Raw genomic sequence first — 20,092 nt, forward strand, 5'->3', positions numbered from 1 at the left:
CTCAGAAGGCCATTTCTAACCCCCTGGATTAGAAGAGTTGCTTTTCTCCAAACCAAATTCACCATAACGACTTCTCTGAGCTTCCAATTATCTCCCCTCTGCTAGGACAGCGTGACATCGATTTGCAAAGTCATCTGAGTCTAAAGATATCCTTGATCTAGTCACAGGCACAATTCCATGGATTCTTTTTTTTTTTCTTGGCACAGATGCTTACTATATAAATGTGGCCTTGGACACATCAGAGTAACCTGTGCCTTAGTTTTCTCAACCTCAGAATGAGTTTAACAATGCCCCTCTCAGAAAGATGTTGTAAAGATCTTGTGAAATGACACTGCTCATAAAAACTAGGGGATATTTTATCGCTTCATATTCATTTTGAAATATCTCCTAATTCTGTTCACGAAAAGTAGGGGATATTTTACCTCTTCATATTCATTTTGAAACATCCCCTAATTGTGCTCACAAAAATTAGGGGATATTTTATCGCTTCATATGCATTTTGGAATATCCCCTAATTTTTGTGAGCAGTATAAATCATTACCTAATGCAGAGCCTCACCTTTAGAAGGAATTCAGTCCAGGAGCACTCCCCATGGGTGCATCACTGCCTAGGTCATGATCTCAAAATTAGGATGCTGGGAACAATCTTTTATTACACATTCTCTGTCCCTCTCCCCATCCTATACATAAATGTCTTAAAATTTGTACCCCCACCCAGATAACTTTTAGATTCTTTTGTGTTTATAGAGTCCCGTTCTCTGATGACTCTGTGTCTCTCTTCGGATGCTAAGATCCATCACAGTTTGGGGCCTAAGATGCAAATTAACATTAATCATGATAATCACAAGTAAATTTTTTTTTGTATTCCTATGTGCTTACATGTGAGCATGGTCAAACAAGAAGAAAATACTGATGACGTTCAGCTTTGGTGAGAGTTTAACAGACATACACTGCGGATAGGTGCTGATGGCTGCTTTTTTTAATATGCACCCAAAAGCCTTAAGAATATATGGGTCTTTGACTCAGAAATTCCCATTTGGGAGACTTATATAATAAGAAATAAGATCATGTAATAAGATTTTACTACACTGTATTTTTTTTAACAGTGAAAAATCAGACATAACTTTTATGTCTAACAGCAGGGGCCTGGATAAATAACATATACTCTGAGGATCAGGCAGTCATTAAAAGTGAGTGCATTTATATACTTAGAAGGATAGTCACAATGTGTTAACTAATTGAGGAAGCACACTTTAAACCATGTATAGTATTTTATTTTCATTGTCTTTTTATCTTTAAAAGCCCACCAACTTGCACAGCAAATATTACGTACCCAAACCTCTAAAAGTGTCACTCTCTGGATGACAAGAATTACGAGTACTTTTTCTTCTCTTTGCTTATCTTAATTTTCATAGTTTTTTTGTCTTAATGACTGTGATAAAGAGGAAAAGCAAACGTTTTTTATTAAAAGTAAACCCTACATGGCCCTGGCCGGTTGGCTCAGTGGTAGAGCGTCGGCCTGGTGTGCGGAGGTCCCGGGTTCGATTCCCGGCCAGGGCACACAGGAGAAGCGCCCATTTGCTTCTCCACCCCTCCCCCCTCCTTCCTCTCTGTCTCTCTCTTGCCCTCCCGCAGCCAAGGCTCCATTGGAGCAAAGATGGCCTGGGCGCTGGGGATGGCTCCTTGGCCTCTGCCCCAGGCGCTAGAGTGGCTCTGGTCGCGGCAGAGCGACGTCCCGGAGGGGCAGAGCGTCGCCCCCTGGTGGGCAGAGCATCGCCCCCTGGTGGGCGTGCCGGGTGGATCCCGGTCGGGCGCACGTGGGAGTCTGTCTGACTGTCTCTCCCCGTTTCCAGCTTCAGAAAAATACAAAAAAAATAAAATAAACCCTACAGACTTGCATTTGTGGGGTGAAACAGGCTGTCTGAATTCTCAGGTCAGGAGTGTCTCACGGTGGCCTGGGCCCTCACACCCTGAGGCACTTAGCTTACCTCTGTGGGCTCTCATTCTCTGCAGAGTTCAGCCCCCTCCACTTACCATCGTCCCTGGAGAAGGAGAGAGACAGAAATGCTGTGGCCCAGGTAATGGCAATCATCTGGAAAGCATTGCCATAGTAACAGGCCCACCCACTTTGTGCCAAGGGCTCCATTGGCCAGAGTGGAAATGCCTGTGGTTAAAACCAATGTAGTGGGGTTTATAGTAACCATAGTTACTGGAGAAAGCGTGATGTTGTCCACTTTTTTTTTCCCACTCCTCCTTTTTTCTAGGAGATTCTTATGCCTATAAGAATCTCCAGTAGCATAGTGGTTGAGGGGAGAGGCCATGATGTTTCATCCAATTATGCTTTAAAACAAAAGTACATCCATAAATACAGACAACAGATGGCAATAGCCAGAGGGAAAGGGGGATAGAGGTGGGGGAAGGAGTGCAAACGGGGGTGGGGGGAGATGGGGCGGGGTGGGGGTACACGACGTGGTGTGTACATGGTGTTATATTGAGTTGTACACTTGAAACCTGTATGGTTTGGCAAACCATGTCAACCCTATAAATTAAAAATGAAAATGTCCAGCAGAGGTGCAGAGGTTGGTTCCCTATGTCATTAGGGGGGGAGGGGGGGTTTGACTCTGAGCTACTTTGTCCCATCTCTGCTTCCTGAAGAGACTATGGCAGAGGGAGGGTCTTTCTGCCTGGCTTATGGTGTCCTCAATGCTGGCCAGCCAGGACCGTAACCCAGATACAGGGCCACCTGCTCAGCACCCATGGCCAGACAAGATTGGCTGTATCCAGAGAGATGGATTTTCATAAAACCTCCAGCATTTTTCTCGCTGCGCCCCCTCGGCCTCGTCTCCCGCTTTCCCTCGCATCCCTTCCACCTGTCAATCAGTGGTCTGACCGCGCTTAGAGAAACAGCGTGCAGAACGTGTGGGTTCGGACTGCTCCAGAAGGTAAGAGGCAGGAAAAGGTGCTTGGCCCACTTAGAAGAGGGAGATGAGCCTGAGACGTCCTAGAGGGGAAGACAAGGGAGAGGCAGCCGTCTCTCCGGTCCTCACACACTCTTCAGCATCTCATGGTGTCTTCTTAGAAAAAACCTTTGCCTCAGGCTTCCCTGAGGGAATAAGACTGTTATTGAGCCTCCATTTCCTTTTCTATGAGATGGAGAAATGGCAGGAGGCAGAGACCTCTGACCTGATCAGCTTCTTGCCCTAAAATCCTAGGATTCTGGTGGTTTGTACCTAACCAAGCACTCCACGCTGGGTGCCAGCAGCAAGCTTCCTCCCAGATCTCGTGTACAGGTTCCTCCGGGGGACATTCCTGAAGCTCCAGCGCTCCCAGCGCAGACCATCGCAGAGGCGAGAGCAAGTCAAAGGTGGTGATTACCTGTCAGGGTGTGAACGTCAAACTTCCCTGTCATGTGTTCTCGGCTTTTGCAAATAGCTGAGGTGACTTCCCTGACTATGGAAGCGCCTGGTGAGTAAATATTTGAGAAGCCCTAGGAAAGTGGAGCAAAGGTTGAACTTGAATAAAGGAGGAGATCGTATTTCTGAGATCTGTAACAAAGCCACTTCCTTAGACCCCAAAGCCACTCCTCTTAGAAAACCATGCACACAGGACTCCCAGGAGGCCGGGATGGGGCACTGACCTGGGCTTGCTGATGAGGATACTCTGCTCCTGTTTCTGAAAAGGTTTGTGTGAGGGGAAGAGCCCCTCTGTCGCGGGACTCCACCTGCCATATATATATATATATATATATATATATATATACACACACACACACACACACACACACACACACACACACATACTTCGGTTACCTGGTATTGATCCTGCTGCTGAAACTTCCCCTGGCCTGTGACGTTGCTTCTTTCCCTCACCTGTTCCCGCCAGGAATGTGCCTTTGACACGTGAGCACTTACTTTTGACCATCTGGGGCTTCTAACAAATATTTTCCAACTCTCTTCTGGCGACAAATATAATTTGAAGTTTAGCAGATTGGTCTGCTGTAAATGCCAGATTGCAGATCTAAATATTTATCCTGTGGTCTTTGATCCTGCCTCTCAGATAAAGACCCCACCCCCTAATAAAGCCTTCCCAGGAAGAGCAAAAACTTCTAGAAAGTACTGGGGAGGCAGGAGAGCTGCCTGCTTCGGCTACTCAGTAATCAAACATACTAAATGACTGGCAGTGATGTCAATACTTCCGAAGCCACTTTTCAGAAAATTTTAAGTTTTCCAAAATCACCTTTGTTGTCACAGTGTCTGAAACACTGGGCAAATAAAGAATGCGTTCTTGCCTTAATACAACTTTCTCTGCTGATTACGTACTTCTAACCCATGAGAATGATATGCATCCAAGCCAATGCAGGACCTGTGTGGAACCGGGGCTTGCTCTCCGGGTGGCTTCCCTAAAGGGCTGCAGGATGTCTCTCTGACTCCTCCACCCTCCTGAGCTTTTTGTCTGGAAAGAACAGAATCCCTCCCATTTCCTGTCATTTCCTGCTCTGGTCATGTTTACACTTCCCAAATAGCTCCCTAACCAGGCACTCAGAGTTACTATTCTCCCTGCTGTGAGCCCAGGGAACCTAACCAAGGCTGCACATCAGAGGACAATGTCCTCAGAGGCTCCATGAGGGGAAAGGGCTTGCCCGCCTCCCCAGCCACGGATGCTCCTATCAGAGTTTCCCCCACATCGTCCTGGAGGGAGCCGTGTAGCAGTATGGTGGGGAGCGCAGGTTTGAAACGAGACCTAAACTGACTTGGACACGTTATGTACCGTCTGAACCTCAGTTTCGTCATTTGTATTTATTTGATGAGCTCAAGCAAGGATTAGGTGAAGTCATAGGTGTAGAGCACATGGCATCGTTCTCACGGTTGAACAACAATGAGAGAGTAGTAACAGTTTAATAATTAAGGGACTAGTGAGTGCTTCAGAAAAGATCACACAGTCCATTGGATGGATGCTATATGTAAATCCTGAAGGACAAACTATTGCTATGATAGAACCAGGGGAACAGGTTAGAGACAGGGCTGTCTTCAAGTTCACCTGGAGCAGTTATAACATGCTCCCCGCTGCCACCAGCTAACACCTTTCGCTTATATTCTGTAGGCAGTAAGGCAGAGAACCTTTGCTTTAAATCAGTGTTGTCCAAGAAAAATAGAATGGGAGCCGCACTCTATTTCAGAAATGTCCAGCAGACACATTTTAAAATGTAAAAGGATCCGATGAGATTAGTTACCTACTATAGTCTACACTTATGTCAACATGGACTCGGTATTTTTTAAATTGTGATTTCACATTATTTTCTTCACACTAAGTCTCCATACTATGTATTTTATTCTTAAACATACTTCAGTGCAGGCTGGCCTCGTTTCAAGTTCTCGGTAGGTACAGGTGCTAGTCCTGGCTGGTGCAGGTAGGCATCTTAACTCCGAGCTACCCTGCTAACATGCTGAGAGATAGTGATGTTTCTTTGGGATTGTTGAAGGTTCTGGAAATTTAGAACGGACACCTCTCTAGGGTGAACTTACACTTTCCATCCAATTCTTAAATGCTCTTGGGACATTCTTGCTGATTAAGGAGAAGTTTGGCTGTGTCACTGTGTCCCAGCCTTGTTCACATCATGACCCTGAGAACATTAGTGTGTCTCTGACACACTGAATCCCCTAGATTAGGCCGCCTATGAGCACACCTGGCCACTCCGAGGGCTGAGGTGTCCGGATCTCAGCCCATCGGTGTCCAGTGCTTGTCAGTTGGGAGGCTCAGATCTAAGGCTGCAAGGCAGTTTGCTCTGTGTGGGTGTTGTCAGGGTCGGGGGGCACGTGTTTGGGGTTGGGAGAAGGTTTTATTGCAATCTGTGCACACACTGTTCTTGTCAAGCAAGTGCTCGTGCTTGAGTAACACTTCCTTCCCACAAAGAATGAGCGAGTGACCTCAAGAGCTCGGGTGCCGAAGCCATTGTTGTCAGTTACCCGAGTTGAGCAAAATGAGCTGCTACAGACACTGAGTTATGGGTCCGGCTTCACCCATGTGCACTGGGAAGTCCCATGGGGCAGGACTGACAGCAGAGTCCAGCGTAGAGCTGTGGGCACTCACAGGACAGCAGACAACTAAGCAGAAACAGCTGGCGGTTTGGTGGGCAGGAGTGCAGAGCTGAAAGTGTGGTGTATTGCTCCCTCCAGTTGAATGAAGCAAAGCTCTGTGCGGGAAATGAGCTCAGTGGCAGGAAGGACATCCAGACAGACAGGACACCCTTCTGAGAAGAGAAAAGTAGCTCTTGTTCTACCCTTGGCATCAGGCCTACGTGGCTGGCATTGGGTCTTGCTTCCTCTACGGCAGTGGTTCTTAATTTTCTTTGAGAGGCCAGTGAAAGTTTCAGAGAGCAAGGCACATATAAACGCACGAGATTGCAAAGGGTTTATGAAATCGGTCGTACTCACAGATACATGGTCGGGCTCCACTCAAGACTGCCAGGACTCAAAATCCGACTCTGAGACTGTGCCACCTGGAAGCCACATGCCTTCAGCAAGTCGCTTGGCCTCCCTTAGCATTTTCTCTTTTGCAAAAACAATAATAATAATTTTTTCACAGGGTTGCTGTAAGGTTAAACGAGATATTGCAGAGAAAATGCTTAGCGCAGTGCCATCATAGTGTCCACGACCCTGATCATCTTAGAGACCTTCAGAAAGGAGCTGGCATGAAAACCCAAGATTTCTACCCTGTGAGGTGTACTTTGAGTGTCATTAGCCTTTGGAAACATCAGATAACTAAGGGAAGGGTGGGTATGGAATTCTGATAATTGGAATGGCCAATTATGGCCCCTTGTTAAGAGTTTCAAGAACTTCGCCCCTTCCTTTCACATCTCAGGGAAAGGGTGAACTTCAACATCAGCTCTGCCATGTGGGAAGCTAAAGGTCAGTCCATCACAGCTTTCTTTTGGCTCACTTTGTGCCATCACAATCTCCGCCCTGTAACAGCTCCCTGTAGGGAGGGACATCTCGCCTCCTTTCTTTCTGACCCATCATTACCAAGGTAACGCGAACTGACGCAGCCTAGACCGCCGGGACTCTGCTTCCCTTTCTCCTTGGGTCGTGTTGCCTGACTTCTAAAGACTTGGCTGAGCTGTCAGCGCAGCCTAAATAAATGTGTTCCCTGTGCCCTTGTGCCCACCTACCCCAGCTATTCCAGATGTCCTGTGCTATCCATCTTTCTTCTTTGCCCTCGTCTGGAATGCTCACGTTGAGCATTGCTGAATAATTATTCCGTAATCTAAATCTGAGGACATAGTTAAAGCAGAGGGGGCCAGGGGGTTTGGGTGAAATCTGGATTCTGAGGGCACAGGTTTCATTAGGAGGAGGAATTCCACTTTTCTTTAGAAGGACCTCATTGGCTTCAGTGCTGTCTGGAATCTAGAAACACCACCTTGAGAACTTGAAATAATGTTTGGTGCCCTGACTGATTCCTATTCTCCCCCCGACACACACACACACACACACACACACACACACACACACACACACCCTGCTCTAAAATCTGCTTTGCAACCAATTGTGATCTTTAAAAAAGGGTTCTTTTTCATAGAAAAGTCACAAATCACTTGGCGTTACAAAATAGCCTGAAATTGTTTATATAATAATAATAATAACAGCGATGCTTGGCCCCACCACCACCATCATGGCTCCATGACCAAGCTGTAGGATCTCAGGGAAAATGGTGAACCTTCTCTGAGCTTCCATGTTCTCATCTGTACAAACTGTAACCACCTGGCAGTTTTCCTGAGACAGCCAAATGAAGCCCTTGTCCCGGGGCCTGGCTCCCAACGGCCACTGAAGGCACTGTCCTCACTTATACCTCACAGGTGTGTTGGGAGACAGTCTGGAAGGGTTTGACACACTGGGAGGAGCCCTACCAACACGGTGGTGTTATGTAAAGTTGGCTCCCTTACAAGGTCTGTCTTTTCCTGCTTTCAAAAATGGAGAAAACTTGGTTTTTATTTCAAGAGCCGCCAGCCCTATCATATGAATGACCCTGAGTGCTCCCAGGCTCTGTTACAAAACTCTGGAATGTTGGCCTCTGGCCTTCTAGAACTCTTGTGTACAAAATGTGTGGTTCCCTTGCTCCTAGGAAGGGGGGCGCACACAAACCAACTGGGGCAGCATGTGTGAGTGTATCAGAGGCAAACCGAGGTTATGGGGTCAGACTCTTCAACACGTCAGGCACTTTACCTATGAGTGACCTGAAAAGAACAGTTTGTACTTTCAAGGGGCAAGAGAATGCCTGATCTCAAAAAAAATTTTCTTTTCTATTGCATTATTTTTTTTATTTTTTTTATTAATTAATTTTTTTAAGTGAGAGGAGGAGAGATAGAGAGACAGACTCCAACATGTGCCCAGACAGAGATCCACCTAACAGCTCCCATCTGGGGCTGATGCTTGAACCAACTGAGCTATTCTCAGCACTGGAGGCCAACACTAACCAACTGAGCCACTGGCTACGAGAGGGGAAGAGAGAGAAAAGGGGGAGAGAGAGGGGAGAAAAGCAGATGGTTGCTTCTCACATGTGCTGGGACTGGGGATCAGTCCCCAAGATGTCTGCATGTAGGGCCAATGCTCTACCCACTGAGGGAACGGGCGAGGGCCTTTTTTTACTGAATTCTAACTGCATCTGGCTATGAGAAGGATGGAAGAGAAGGGTGTTTCAAAGAACACTGTGTGTGTGTGTGTGTGTGTGTGTGTGTGCGCGCATGCTATAGAAAACAACGGCTTATCAAATGACGGTGAAGCATACTAAGGTGCTGGGGACCTGATGCGGGGACTTCCCTCCTCTGCTGAGTCGACATCTTACCCAAGCTAGTTCTTTCACCTGTTGGGACCTCAGGTACCTTCAAGAATCAAGGCTGCTGAATCAGGTGATGCCCCTACTCTCCCACACGCAGACCCGCATGGGTCGTCTGGCTGTGCGGCTTTGATTCACATTTACATAAAGGAGAAGTGGGACAGTGAGTAGCAGCTCCCCCGGCTGTTGCCAAAGCACTGCTCTGGGACTTGGCCTGCCTGCCGATCTTGAGTAACACCTCTCTCCTAGAGCACGTCGTGAGTTCTACTCTGTGTCAAGCTGTCCTCTCAACTGCAGGGTCACCCTAGCCGAGGCTACCCCAGACACAGTCCCTTTTAACCTTCCCAGTACTTGCGCCCGTTGGAGGTAGGGCGGTGCTCGGAGCAGCGATGCTGACAGTTGAGCTCCTAGTGTGGGCCCCAGACCATCAGCCTCCCCATGACCAGGAGTTGTTAGAAATGCAGACTCTTGGGCCCAAAGCTAGGCCTACGGAACCAGAAACTCTGGCACTGGCCCAGTAATCTGGCTGTGACAAGCTGTCCAGAGGATTGTGATGCTTGCAGAAGTTCGGGAGCCCCTGGCTTGGAGCACCCTGCTCTCGGGAAGATGCAGAATCAGAAGGTGTTCACGACTGAGCCCAACTTTGCATTTATCCAATCAAGCGGAACTCGGGCCCCCAATTCCCATGGAACTGTATCTTCTTTAGCCTTGTTGTAGAAGCCCTTTTCTCTGGGGTATAAAGGCAGCCTCAGGGCTGCCTTTGCATTTAATACATTTATACTAGGGCTGTGTGGCGAGAAGTGACCCTTAAAGGGTTAATGCCCCTAAGACCTGGATAAGAATTTGACCTAAATAAAACCTCTTTGTCAATGCGGTAGCCAACTCCTGCACATGGGAGTCAGCAGGAAGTGGTATTGGCTTCTAATTTTGAGATTGGCCACCTGACCAATTACAGTTAGAAGAAACCTAAATACAGCATTTCCACGAATATCTATCTGGTACACAGAAAGCATGCAAGTATCTAAGGTCTGCGGGCGGTTAAATGAACGCTTAGCAATGCCGCAGCACCATACGGGGCAGAGGCAAGGCAGTGGTTGTCCGTCTCCCTGGGTCAGGGCTTGCCTTGATAACTGGTGTGGTTCTGAGCAATTTCTTTCACCTGAAAAGTCCTCATTGGCCTCACCTGTAAAATAGTAAACACACTCTCGAGGGCTCCCTTCACCTCCCCTCACCATTTTTGTTCAGTAATGCTGCCTTATCGTCTTCAAGATTTTGGAATGGAGGCTGGGGATTAATGACTTCCAAATGGAAAGAGGGAGTGGGATAGAGGCTGAATGGTGATGCAATGGCAACCCTGCTCCTTCCAGGGCCTCTCTAAGCCGTGGGCAGTGCAGGCTGGAACCAGGATCGGCATTCTGACTACGATGCAGCTAGGCTTGTGCCTTGGTCGATTCTAGAGTGACTTGCCTTATATGGTTGTTCGGAGACAGTCTCATTCTGAAGGGGTCATTGACCCCTTCTAGAAGAAGGCTGACCCATAAATGACCCTTCATAAATGTAGGCTTCTGCTTAGTTGAATCTTAAAGTTAGAGCTTGAGTAGCAGTTGGAGTGGCTTCTCATTTTTCTCTCTGAAATCAGAACATGCCTTTTCCCTATTGTTCCCTAGATCTGCCTTTCCCTAGGGCCACCCCACAGCTTCTGCCCCCAAAGCAGATGCAAAGCCCTATCTACCTTCTTTTTTCCCCCGAGGTATGGGCTCTGCAAAGGATTTTGCTTGTTAAAAGTTAGTTCTCTTAGCTGAGGGCTTTTTTTTTTCCTTCCTCTTAAGCCCATTGCATAACAATCTCCCGTTTTAACCTTTTGCCAAATTCTACACTTCTCACTGTCGGGAGGTTACCCGGGTGTTTAAACAGGTAACTTCTACCTTTGAACTTCTATTGCAACAGGTTCAAAGTTTCCAGGGGAGCTTGTTGGCCACTCTCAGGACAGGACACATTGGCTTCAGGTGTGGCCCCGTCCCCAGTGCTGTGGAAAAGGCAGAGGTGCCCGACGGCGGTACTGAGCCAGCACAGCCAGCTGTGAGGGGTGCGTTCCCTGCACCCAGGAAGTAAGAGGACCCCTCAAGGTAAGCTGCCCTAGTAACTCAGCTGGCTCTCCAGTTTGTGTCTATGGGCGAGCCGGGATGGGAGTGGTTGGAGGAAAGGAAGGTGGGACATGTGTCCATTCTCAGCCTAAGGCTCTTTCAACATGAAATTACATTTGGTGGAGTAGTTATCTCAGCTGACTTATGTGGGAGGCACGAGAAAGAAAAATGTCAATTGGAAACCGGGTGGAGACACCTGGACTGATCGGAATGCTGACAGGAGAGACAATTGGAAGGGGAAGTGGTTAACTTTACTAAATGAGACCAAAACAGACTTAAAATCCCTAAAGGTTATAGACAAAGTCCAGATGTGGGTCTCCTTCACCTCTGTGTCATTATGGGTGGAAAGGGCGTTCATCCGCTGTTGATGGCAAGATTCCCATTTGGAAGAAATAAGGGAAACCTTAGCGGACACTCTGTTAGGTGATGGGGGTTCTCCGGGGTATGCGGCAGGCGTTACCTCACTGGCTCATCGCCTCCTGGGAGGTAGGTGGTATTGCATTTAATACATGTAAATAATGTGCCCCTGCTTAACTAGCACGGCTCGGGCTACGTATTTGCGATGGGGTGGCAAGGGTCTGAGTCCTACCAGTCTGCAACTACAAGCTGCTGCATGATGCAGAATTCTTGTGGATTGCCAAACCTTCTGTTAATCCGGGACTGTCACTCCCACACATAGAGGACTGAATAGAGGAATACAAGTCTGCTAGAACTTGGGAAAGACCCAGAATCTTCTAAACTTGAGCATTCAATTCTGAAGGACACCAGTAAAATAATAATAATAGTAATAATAATAATAATAATAATAATAATAATAATATAAAATAAGGGTTGTCTTTTCCTGGCCCTGAGCTAGCTCCTCATCATCTGGTTGGTAAAGAAGACAGCACCCGGGAAGGGCCCGTGGCCTTAGAGCGGCTGAGACTCCACACCCACTGTGCCGTCCTGTCCTCTGCTCTCCATTGGAGGAAGCTTCCTCCTGGGGAGCTGAGCTGCTGACACAGAGCAAAGCCAAGTGCTCCTCCAGCCATGAGATGCCCAGGAGTTGGAATGGCAGGGGCTGCCCTCCTCTTCCTGTACCTCATCTTTCTCCCGTGTCTTAGGTGGGCTCCTCTGAAGCCAAGGGACCACCTCGTGTTCTCTGAGATTGGGCTAGGGCACCTGGCTGTTTCGGGTGGGGCTTTTTAGGACCACCTCTCTTGCAGCGGAAAGACATTCTCATTTAGCATCTAGTCAAGGGCTGGTTGGGAGAGTGCTGTTTACTCCTGGAGTGGGGTGAGGTGGGAGGGAGGAATGGGGGTGGAAAGGGGCGGGAAAGGGCAGGAAAACTCATTTCTGCTTCCAAATCTACGACTGGAAGCTGCCATGGCCTTCTGTGGCCACCGCCTTAGATGACTCCAATTAGACTACTACAGGTCCCGATACCTCTAGACTAATCCCCACGACCCTTTCAGGAAGTCAGAACATTCAAACCAATTTTATAATAACACGAGGGAGTGATTTGCCCTCCTGCTGTCATTGTCTTGTGTGTCTGGCAGCGTTTTCCAGAAGCTACTAGGCGTGGAGTCAGTCTGACAGCGCGTGGCACCCGTGGGCTTATATATAGCCTTGTGACTTAAAATTTCTCCAGTTTTAATTTGAGAGGTGAGGAAAGGAGCAGAACATGGTTTTTATATTGTGTTTGAGACATGAAAAGGATGAACTGACATGTCAGAGGGAAACCAGCAACGTCTGTCTTTCCACCCCTGCCCGTCATTCCTGACCGGATTATTTCTGTCGGCTTTATCAGAACTGGTGGGGGGACTGAGGCTGGTAGCTGGGGACAGACAGAGAGGGGGACACCTGTGTGGGGCTGGGCTGGGCTGGCCTCCAGCCACCCCCTGGGGTCTCCAGAGTGGTGTGAGGGCAGAGGCAACCCTGGCTGGACCGTCCTGCTTGGAGAGACAGCAGGGAGCAGCGTTGCTTCTCTGACAGCACTGACCTAAGGGGGACCTCGTGTCATTTCTGTTTGTTTTTCTGTCCTCCTTTGGAGGTAGTCAGGAGGAAAGGGTGAAAGCTGCAGGGATGGGCGCTGGCTGTTGTCCAGGCCCTCAGGGGCCGGGGTTTCAGCGTCAGTCCGAGAAGCAGCCCAGTAGAGGCAGACCGGCAGACCGGTGACTTCTTCCTCGGGGCCAGGCGCTTCCACTTTCAGTTGTAAAAGAAAAAGCAGGAAGTGCAGCCCCGAGCACGTTGGAAAGCCCGGCCATGGCCTAGCTCGGTCCGGGACAGACGGGCAGAACTGGGGCAGAACTGGGGCAGAACCGGGCACTCTGAGCCCTGGCCCGCCGCCTGCATGGGGGCTCTGGAGCCACCCTGTCCCTGGAGGATACAGGGGTGAGGGCCACAGAGCAGGGACTCATGTGCCAGGAAGAACTTGGAGCCGGGAAGCCCCATTTGCTGGAACCACCAAGAGATGCGGCCCCCCTCACAGGGTAAGAGGACCATACCGAGGGGGGCACTGAGCAGAGGGGGCCTTGTGAGCAGGGGGCAGAGGCCCAGAAGGTGTCCTGACCCCCCAGCTTCTGTGAATCTAGGGCTTGCTGTGTCCTGCAGGCACATGTCAGTGCTTCCTCTCCCTGACCTTTAGGGGTCACCTGTAAACCCTCGGTCCCTGGAGGGGGGAGTAGAAGGAGCAGTGTAGGGCACGGAGCAGACTTACCTTCTCCTGCCTCTTTGGCAGGAGGTCAACCACACGGAGACCTGTTTTTCTGGGCCTGACCCTCTGCTTAGCTTCCCTGGGGGCTGAGGGGGAGGCGCTCTCCGTTTTCCTGGAGGACGCGGGGTCCTTCCTGGGGCAAGAGCTAGTGAACAACTGACTGATGGAGTGGTTCTCATGAGCGTGGGTCTGTTTGAAGGGCTAGGGCCAACAGTGAGGCTAAGATGAACTTCAAGAATGTCCAAGCAGTGAGCATCTGGTGTCCCTACACCAGAGTCACAGCTATACTAGCTTCTGTGGGAATCAAACTTTTAGGTGGCTTGAAAAGTAGGATTGAATCTGTAGCTCCAACACATGGGTGATTGGTGATGTCTACCAGAGGCAGAGTCTTAAAAAATAATACAATTAAATTAAACTTAATTTAATTTTAAAAGTAAAAGATTGGTGTGTGTGTGTGTGTGTGTGTGTGTGTGTATGTATAGTAATATAGTAATTGGTTTCTCTTGATCCCTTTTGCTATATCCCAGCATAGGAGTCATGCTATGGTGGTTTCCTCTAATTAGCAAGTATTGGAGATGAGCAGAGAAGAATCTTGGAAGAAGCATGGTATAAAATTTGCTAGGTATCACTTGTGTACTTGGCACAATGAAAGGAACAAAAACCTAAATAAAACAAGAGTCTCAGATGCTTATAGGACAGGCAGAAAATATAGCTAAGTAAAGTAAACAGTATTTAATAAGATCTAAGGGTTGCGAGCTCTGGCAAAATGCAAAGCAGGCATACCCCAGAAAAGCACATTTCGATTTAATTAAAAAAGAAAAACTATTATCCAGATTGTGCAGGATGTTTTAGCCAGGCATTTGACTGGGAGCCTATATTCAAATAGTCTTTTCTCTCAGGCATATTCTAACTCTTTTTTTTTTTTTTTTTGCTCTCAAGAAAAAGAGACAGACAGACAGGAAGGCAGAGAGAGGGAGAGAGATAAGAGGCATCAACTCATATTTGCAACACTTTAGTTGTTGATTGATTGCTTTCTCATATTATTGCAGGAATCAAAGGAGGAAAAAAATGCCCAGACAGCTTGATGAAGGAAGTAGGATTTATTTAGCCGGCGGAGCTGCGTGACCCCAAAAGAGGCAATAAAACACGTGCTCCCTAAAGTTAGATTTCTTTCATCTTATATAGGTACCTTTTACAGAATACAGGCTTTCATGCAAGGGGCTCGTGCTCCCTTTGCCTTGAGGTGTATGTCACTCTCATGACTCCAGGATGGGAGGGTGAGTTTAGGTGAGGTCAGAGAATAAGCACTGGAATTTGTAAATTAAGGTCTTAGAAAGTTTTAAGAAAAGAGGAAGAGGTTTTCAGTAAGTTCTATCTTCCTTTCTCTGTGTAGCAGGTGGCCCCAAGCACCCTTTCAGAGAACTTAGGAAGCAGTTCATCCCCTGCAGGCTTCCCCCTGCATTCCTCCTCCTCTTCCTCTGGAAGGAGGGGTAGGGGGCCTGGCTTCTCCTTCCTTATTAAGTGATTATGTGTCTTGTGGGGGATGGGGGGATGAGGGGGTGCTCCAGTCAAGCCAGTGACCCCATGCTCAAGCCAGGGATCCCGCACTTAAGCTGGTGAGCCTGCGCTTAAACCCAATGATCCGATACTTAAGCCAGTGACCTTGGGGTTTCAAACCTGGGACCTCAGTATCCCAAGTCAATGCTCTATCCACTGTGCCACCAGCAGTCAGGCTATATTCTAATCTCTCTTCTTTCTTTCTTTCTTTCTTTCTTTCTTTCTTTCTTTCTTTCAAGATTTTATTTATTGATTTTACAGGGAGAGGAGAAAGAGGGAAGGATGGGGAGTGAGAAGTATCAACTCATAGTTGCTTCAGTTAAGTTGTTCATTACTTGTCGTATGTGCCTTGACCAGGCAATCCCAGGGTTTTGAACTGTTGACCTCAGCATTCTAAGTCGATGCTCTATACACTGCGCCACCACAGGCCAGGCTATTCTAACTCTTTGAGAACAAAAACATCTATAATAAAATCTGTGTATCACTGAGTATTTAAATGCTAAATATATCATGGAACCAAAGATTCTGCAGGGAGGCCAGGGGTCAGGGGAAGAGAGGGGGTCAGGGAATGAATGGGGAAAGAGAAGATGAAGCCAGTTACACACCAGCTCATAGCAGATACACTTACATTCAGGTAAGACAATCCTATGACGTGGCTAGTTTCAACATTTGATGGCTGAGAGCGTAGGCTCAGAGAGGTACAGCAGTCTTCCCAAGATCACAGAGCAGCCAGTTGACAAATGGGTACTGAAGCTGCAGGCAGTCTGATGCTAAAACCATGCTCCATCTACTCATGTGTTGAGTTAGCCACCTTTGGATTTCCTAGAAATATTTATTTGTAATGAGATTTTCATATATGAGGACCTGGGCAGATATTGAATTCACACATTTATTAGATATTTTTCAGGTTGACATTTTTCTAGGACTGCAATGATTACAGCTACCATTCACTGGATATATTCTACAGGGCAGAACTTTCCTTACAGTTTTATGGGCTTATTTTCTCTTTTGATATTTAGAATTGTCCTGTGTGGTAGGAACTTTGTTTCATAAGTAGAGACGCCATACCAAGGCTTAGAAAGAAAGAAGTTGGCACGGTACGAAGAGATCGGAACTGGAATTTGAACTCTGACTCATTTAGCTCTGAAGGCAGTGCTATGCCTCAGTTTCTGTTAAACCTAGTTCAGCGCATGGGACAAGAATTAGGAACGGGGAGCAATCCTCCTGTGAAGATCTTCCCACTGCAAATCCAGAGGGACATAAAGCAGGTTAGTGGCTGCCAGGGGTAGGGAGGAGAGAGGAATGGGAGTAAGGGCTTCATGGGTCCAGGGTTTCCAGGAGAGACGATGAGAATGGGACCTAGATAGACACGGTGGTTGCCAACAATGTAAATGTTCTGAGTGCCACTGAATTGTTTGTTTGTACCTCAATCAAAGAGATCCTCCCACCTCTGGGCAGGGGAATTCCCAAACCAGGATTGGCAATATTTTAGAAACCAGGTGTGAAGTGTGTGCTCCTGTCTGTCTCGTCTGCCTGGCCAGCAGTGCACCGACCCTCCTTTGGGGTGCAGGCTGGGTGATTCTTCTGCAGCACTCTGCAAAGGTCACATGTCCCCAGCTGCCCTTAGGTCAGCAGTCATTGCCCTTGTCACTCCGCTCTCAACTCCTCTGGGTCCTTTTCTCCCCTGGGCAACTATGTGTCCCGAGGTCAGAAATAGACTCTCCCTCCTTCTTTTCTCTGGCACAGGGCCTGCTATTTCCCAGGCTCTGCCTTGTTTATGTTGTTTGAATAAATACATGAGGTTTGGAAGGCCAGGCAGCCCTTGTACGGCTATGGCCCCGCCAACTCGAAATCCTCTGCTTAAATAGAAATGAGGAATTGTTAAGACCTTTGCAGTAAGTTGAAAGGCAGTTATAACACAAAGGCAGTTATAACACAGTTATCTCTTCTCACTTGAGACATCTCAAAATGGAACATCTTACATTGACACATAGTTGGAAACCAAGGTGAGTGGCAGAGGATAAAGAGAGCTAGTCTACTGAGGACTTCCCATGGGCCCAACAGTGTACCGGAAGGTTCACCTAGAGCAGTGGTAGTCAACCTGGTCCCACTAGTGAGCGTTCCAGGTTTCATGGTAGGCGGTAGCGGAGCAACCAAAGTATAAATAAAAAGATAGATTTAACTATAGTAAGTTGTTTTATAAAGATTTATTCTGCCAAACTTAGCAAAAATCTGACATAAAGAACTTGGTAAGTAATTATTATTCTATGCTTTAACTTGCTGTAACTCTGCTTTATAAATTTTATAAAGTCAAGTTATTTCCCTACTTTATAAATCACCATTACTGTGGAACCGCTGGGCGGTTAGAAAATTTTCCTACTAACAGAGATACAGAAGTGGGCAGTAGGTATAAAAAGGTTGACTACCCCTGACCTAGAGTATCCCTTGAAGTAGAGATTATCACCTGCCCCTTTTGTACAGTTGAGGGCAATTTAAGCTCAGTGACATTAAGTAACTGCCCCCAGGGTTACATATCTAGTTGGTGGTAGAGCTGTTTCTCTAGTACTTGAAAAGGCAATGGTCTTGAAAGTTTACCCCTGGAAATGAGGCTGTTGGCAATTAAGCTTGCTTGCAACTTAAATCTGGTGACTCCTGACCATTGGCTTAACCAATGGGAGTACAAGGGCTGATTCTTCAGAGAGCCCGGGTAGGAAAGTCTCTTTCACAAATCCTTGCATCATCTCGTCTTTATCCTGGCACGGTGACGGGGAGCTAGCACTTTGTCCAGTCTATCTTTTTACAGGCTTTCTTATCAAATCTAGGGGACTTCTGATAACAGGTGCTCCTGACCTCAGTCCTCTCACAAATCACTTGGTCAGCAACAGGCTTGGGAGGCCTTTGGGGTGCAGGGTTTTCCTCGGGGGGGGGTTATGGACTGTGATTTGTGGGGGAAGCCTCATGTTAGATCAAGGTTGACTATGTCAATCTGTGATCCAATTGGATTTGTCACTGCCTATTACCAGCCTCTCAATGACTGGATCAACAACTATCCTCTGCTACCTCCATGGACCCAGCTATTTGACCTAATGAGGGCTTTCCTGTCAAATGCCACTCAGCTCAGCTGGCCAAGGCCTGGCACCCCAAGGCTCTCTGGGGTTTGTGAACTGAAATGACTCCAGTGGTGAAGTGTCCATGCCAGGCACTGTCTCCTTCAGCCTTCTGGGAGGCTTTTTCTTTTTCTTTCAACTAAAGATGGATCCTCTATCTCTACCAGAATCCCCTTGACCATTTCCCTCCCCCAAATATCCCATTTGTCCTTCTTTTGGCCTCTAGCCATGTTAGCTGTTACCCCACATCTGGGTATCCCCTTCCTTCTGCTAAGGTTCATCCAGCCTAATGTGGGACTGGTCTCTCCATAAAAAAAGGTAGATAGGGGCCCTGGCCGGTTGGCTCAGCGGTAGAGCATTGGCCTGGCGTGTGGGGGACCCGGGTTCAATTCCCAGCCAGGGCACATAGGAGAAGCGCCCATTTGCTTCTCCACCACCCCCCCTCCTTCCTCTCTGTCTCTCTCTTCCCCTCCCGCAGCCAAGGCTCCATTGAGCAAAGATGACCTGGGCGCTGGGGATGGCTCCTTGGCCTCTGCCCCAGGTGCTGGAGTGGCTCTGGTCACGGTGGAGCGACGCCCCGGAGGGGCAGAGCATCGCCCCCTGGTGGGCAGAGCGTCGCCCCTGGTGGGCGTGCCGGGTGGATCCCAGTCGGGCGCATGTGGGAGTCTGTCTCACTGTCTCTCCCGTTTCCAGCTTCAGAAAGATACAAAAAAGAAAAAAAGAAAAAAAAAAGGTAGATAGGAAGACCCAGGCAACAGTTGAGAAGGATGGTTTGGTGACAGTGACCCTGGCTGGACCCATAGCTGGGGGTTTATTAGACATAGGCATCATTGATAGAGTCATTATCCTTGGTTGATTCTGGAAATGAGACAACTGGACCTCATGTGCTTACGGGTTAGAGCTCCATATTTCTACATTCACCTACTTCAGTTTACACCTGCCTCTTCTGTCTTCAAATTCATTAATATGTTCCCCAAACACTGAATCCTTCTCTAAGTATTTTTAGTGTTCGATAGACCCATAAGTCCCCAAAGGGCAGACCCTGTATCTTCTAAGTGTTTGTTCCTCCGCACAAGGCACAGTACTAGGCACATAGTCCAAAGTCTTTGTTACCTTATGAAAAGTAAATTATAAGTAAATTTAAGTGCAGAGAAGATACATCTCTTGCCACACACATACTTCTCCAGGCCCCAGATGCTCTCAAAGCTGGAGTCCATCCCACAGGGCATTTGTTTACTGCCTGGGGAACTGGCTTTATCCCCTACTACGAACTCAGTGTGTGCTTTCCCCGTGCTGAGCACACTGCCAGCACATAGTAGGTGCTCAGATAGTCGAACATTTGCAGAATGAGTGAACCTTGGCCTCAGGCAGGTCGGGCTGCTTCGCATTGCTCTGTCCATGGTGGTGGCATTTCGGAGGAGGGCTTGTCCAATTCTGTTCCCCTCTGCGTATAGGCGCAACTTGTGTCATCATGGGGTTGAATTCTGGGACGTATGTTCTTTAACAGGTTCCCTTCTCTGGTTACCTTTCTCTGATCTTGTGCCAAAGGTGAGCGAGAGGGGAAGGTGACCGCTGACACTTTGGGAGTTCCCGCTGTATCTCGGGCACTGAGTTGGACACAATAGAATCTGAAAGTCTGGCAGCCTCTGCCTGAAAGTGCTCATGGCCCAGGCTGTTCACTGAGTCACAGGAAGCCTCCCTGAGACCCAACCCCAAGGAAAGAACTGATCCTACTCCATTTCTCACAACCCTCCTGAGCGCTGG

The 20,092-nt window shown here is 48.0% G+C and overlaps 1 protein-coding gene across 3 annotated transcripts in view; it reads left to right on the forward strand.

The window, feature by feature from the left end:
• Window positions 1-3,590: 3,590 nt before the first annotated feature.
• The window catches only part of ACSL5 (acyl-CoA synthetase long chain family member 5), a 56,061-nt gene continuing 39,559 nt past the window's right edge, over window positions 3,591-20,092 (forward strand). Inside the window, exons 1-2 of one of the 3 annotated variants that reach the window (XM_066238649.1) lie at window positions 3,591-3,679; window positions 10,773-10,951. Coding sequence is in view for 1 of the 3 variants with exons in the window: in XM_066238647.1 (XP_066094744.1) it covers window positions 13,422-13,440 (19 nt within the window). In the remaining 2 variants the exon portion in view is untranslated. Of the gene's footprint in view, window positions 3,680-10,772; window positions 10,952-13,139; window positions 13,441-16,375; window positions 16,490-20,092 lie in introns of those variants that run through there. The other 2 variants (XM_066238647.1, XM_066238650.1) reach the window with 2 other exon arrangements.

Source organism: Saccopteryx bilineata, chromosome 7 (assembly GCF_036850765.1).
Source record: "Saccopteryx bilineata isolate mSacBil1 chromosome 7, mSacBil1_pri_phased_curated, whole genome shotgun sequence".
Classification (NCBI taxonomy): Eukaryota; Metazoa; Chordata; class Mammalia; order Chiroptera; family Emballonuridae; genus Saccopteryx; species Saccopteryx bilineata.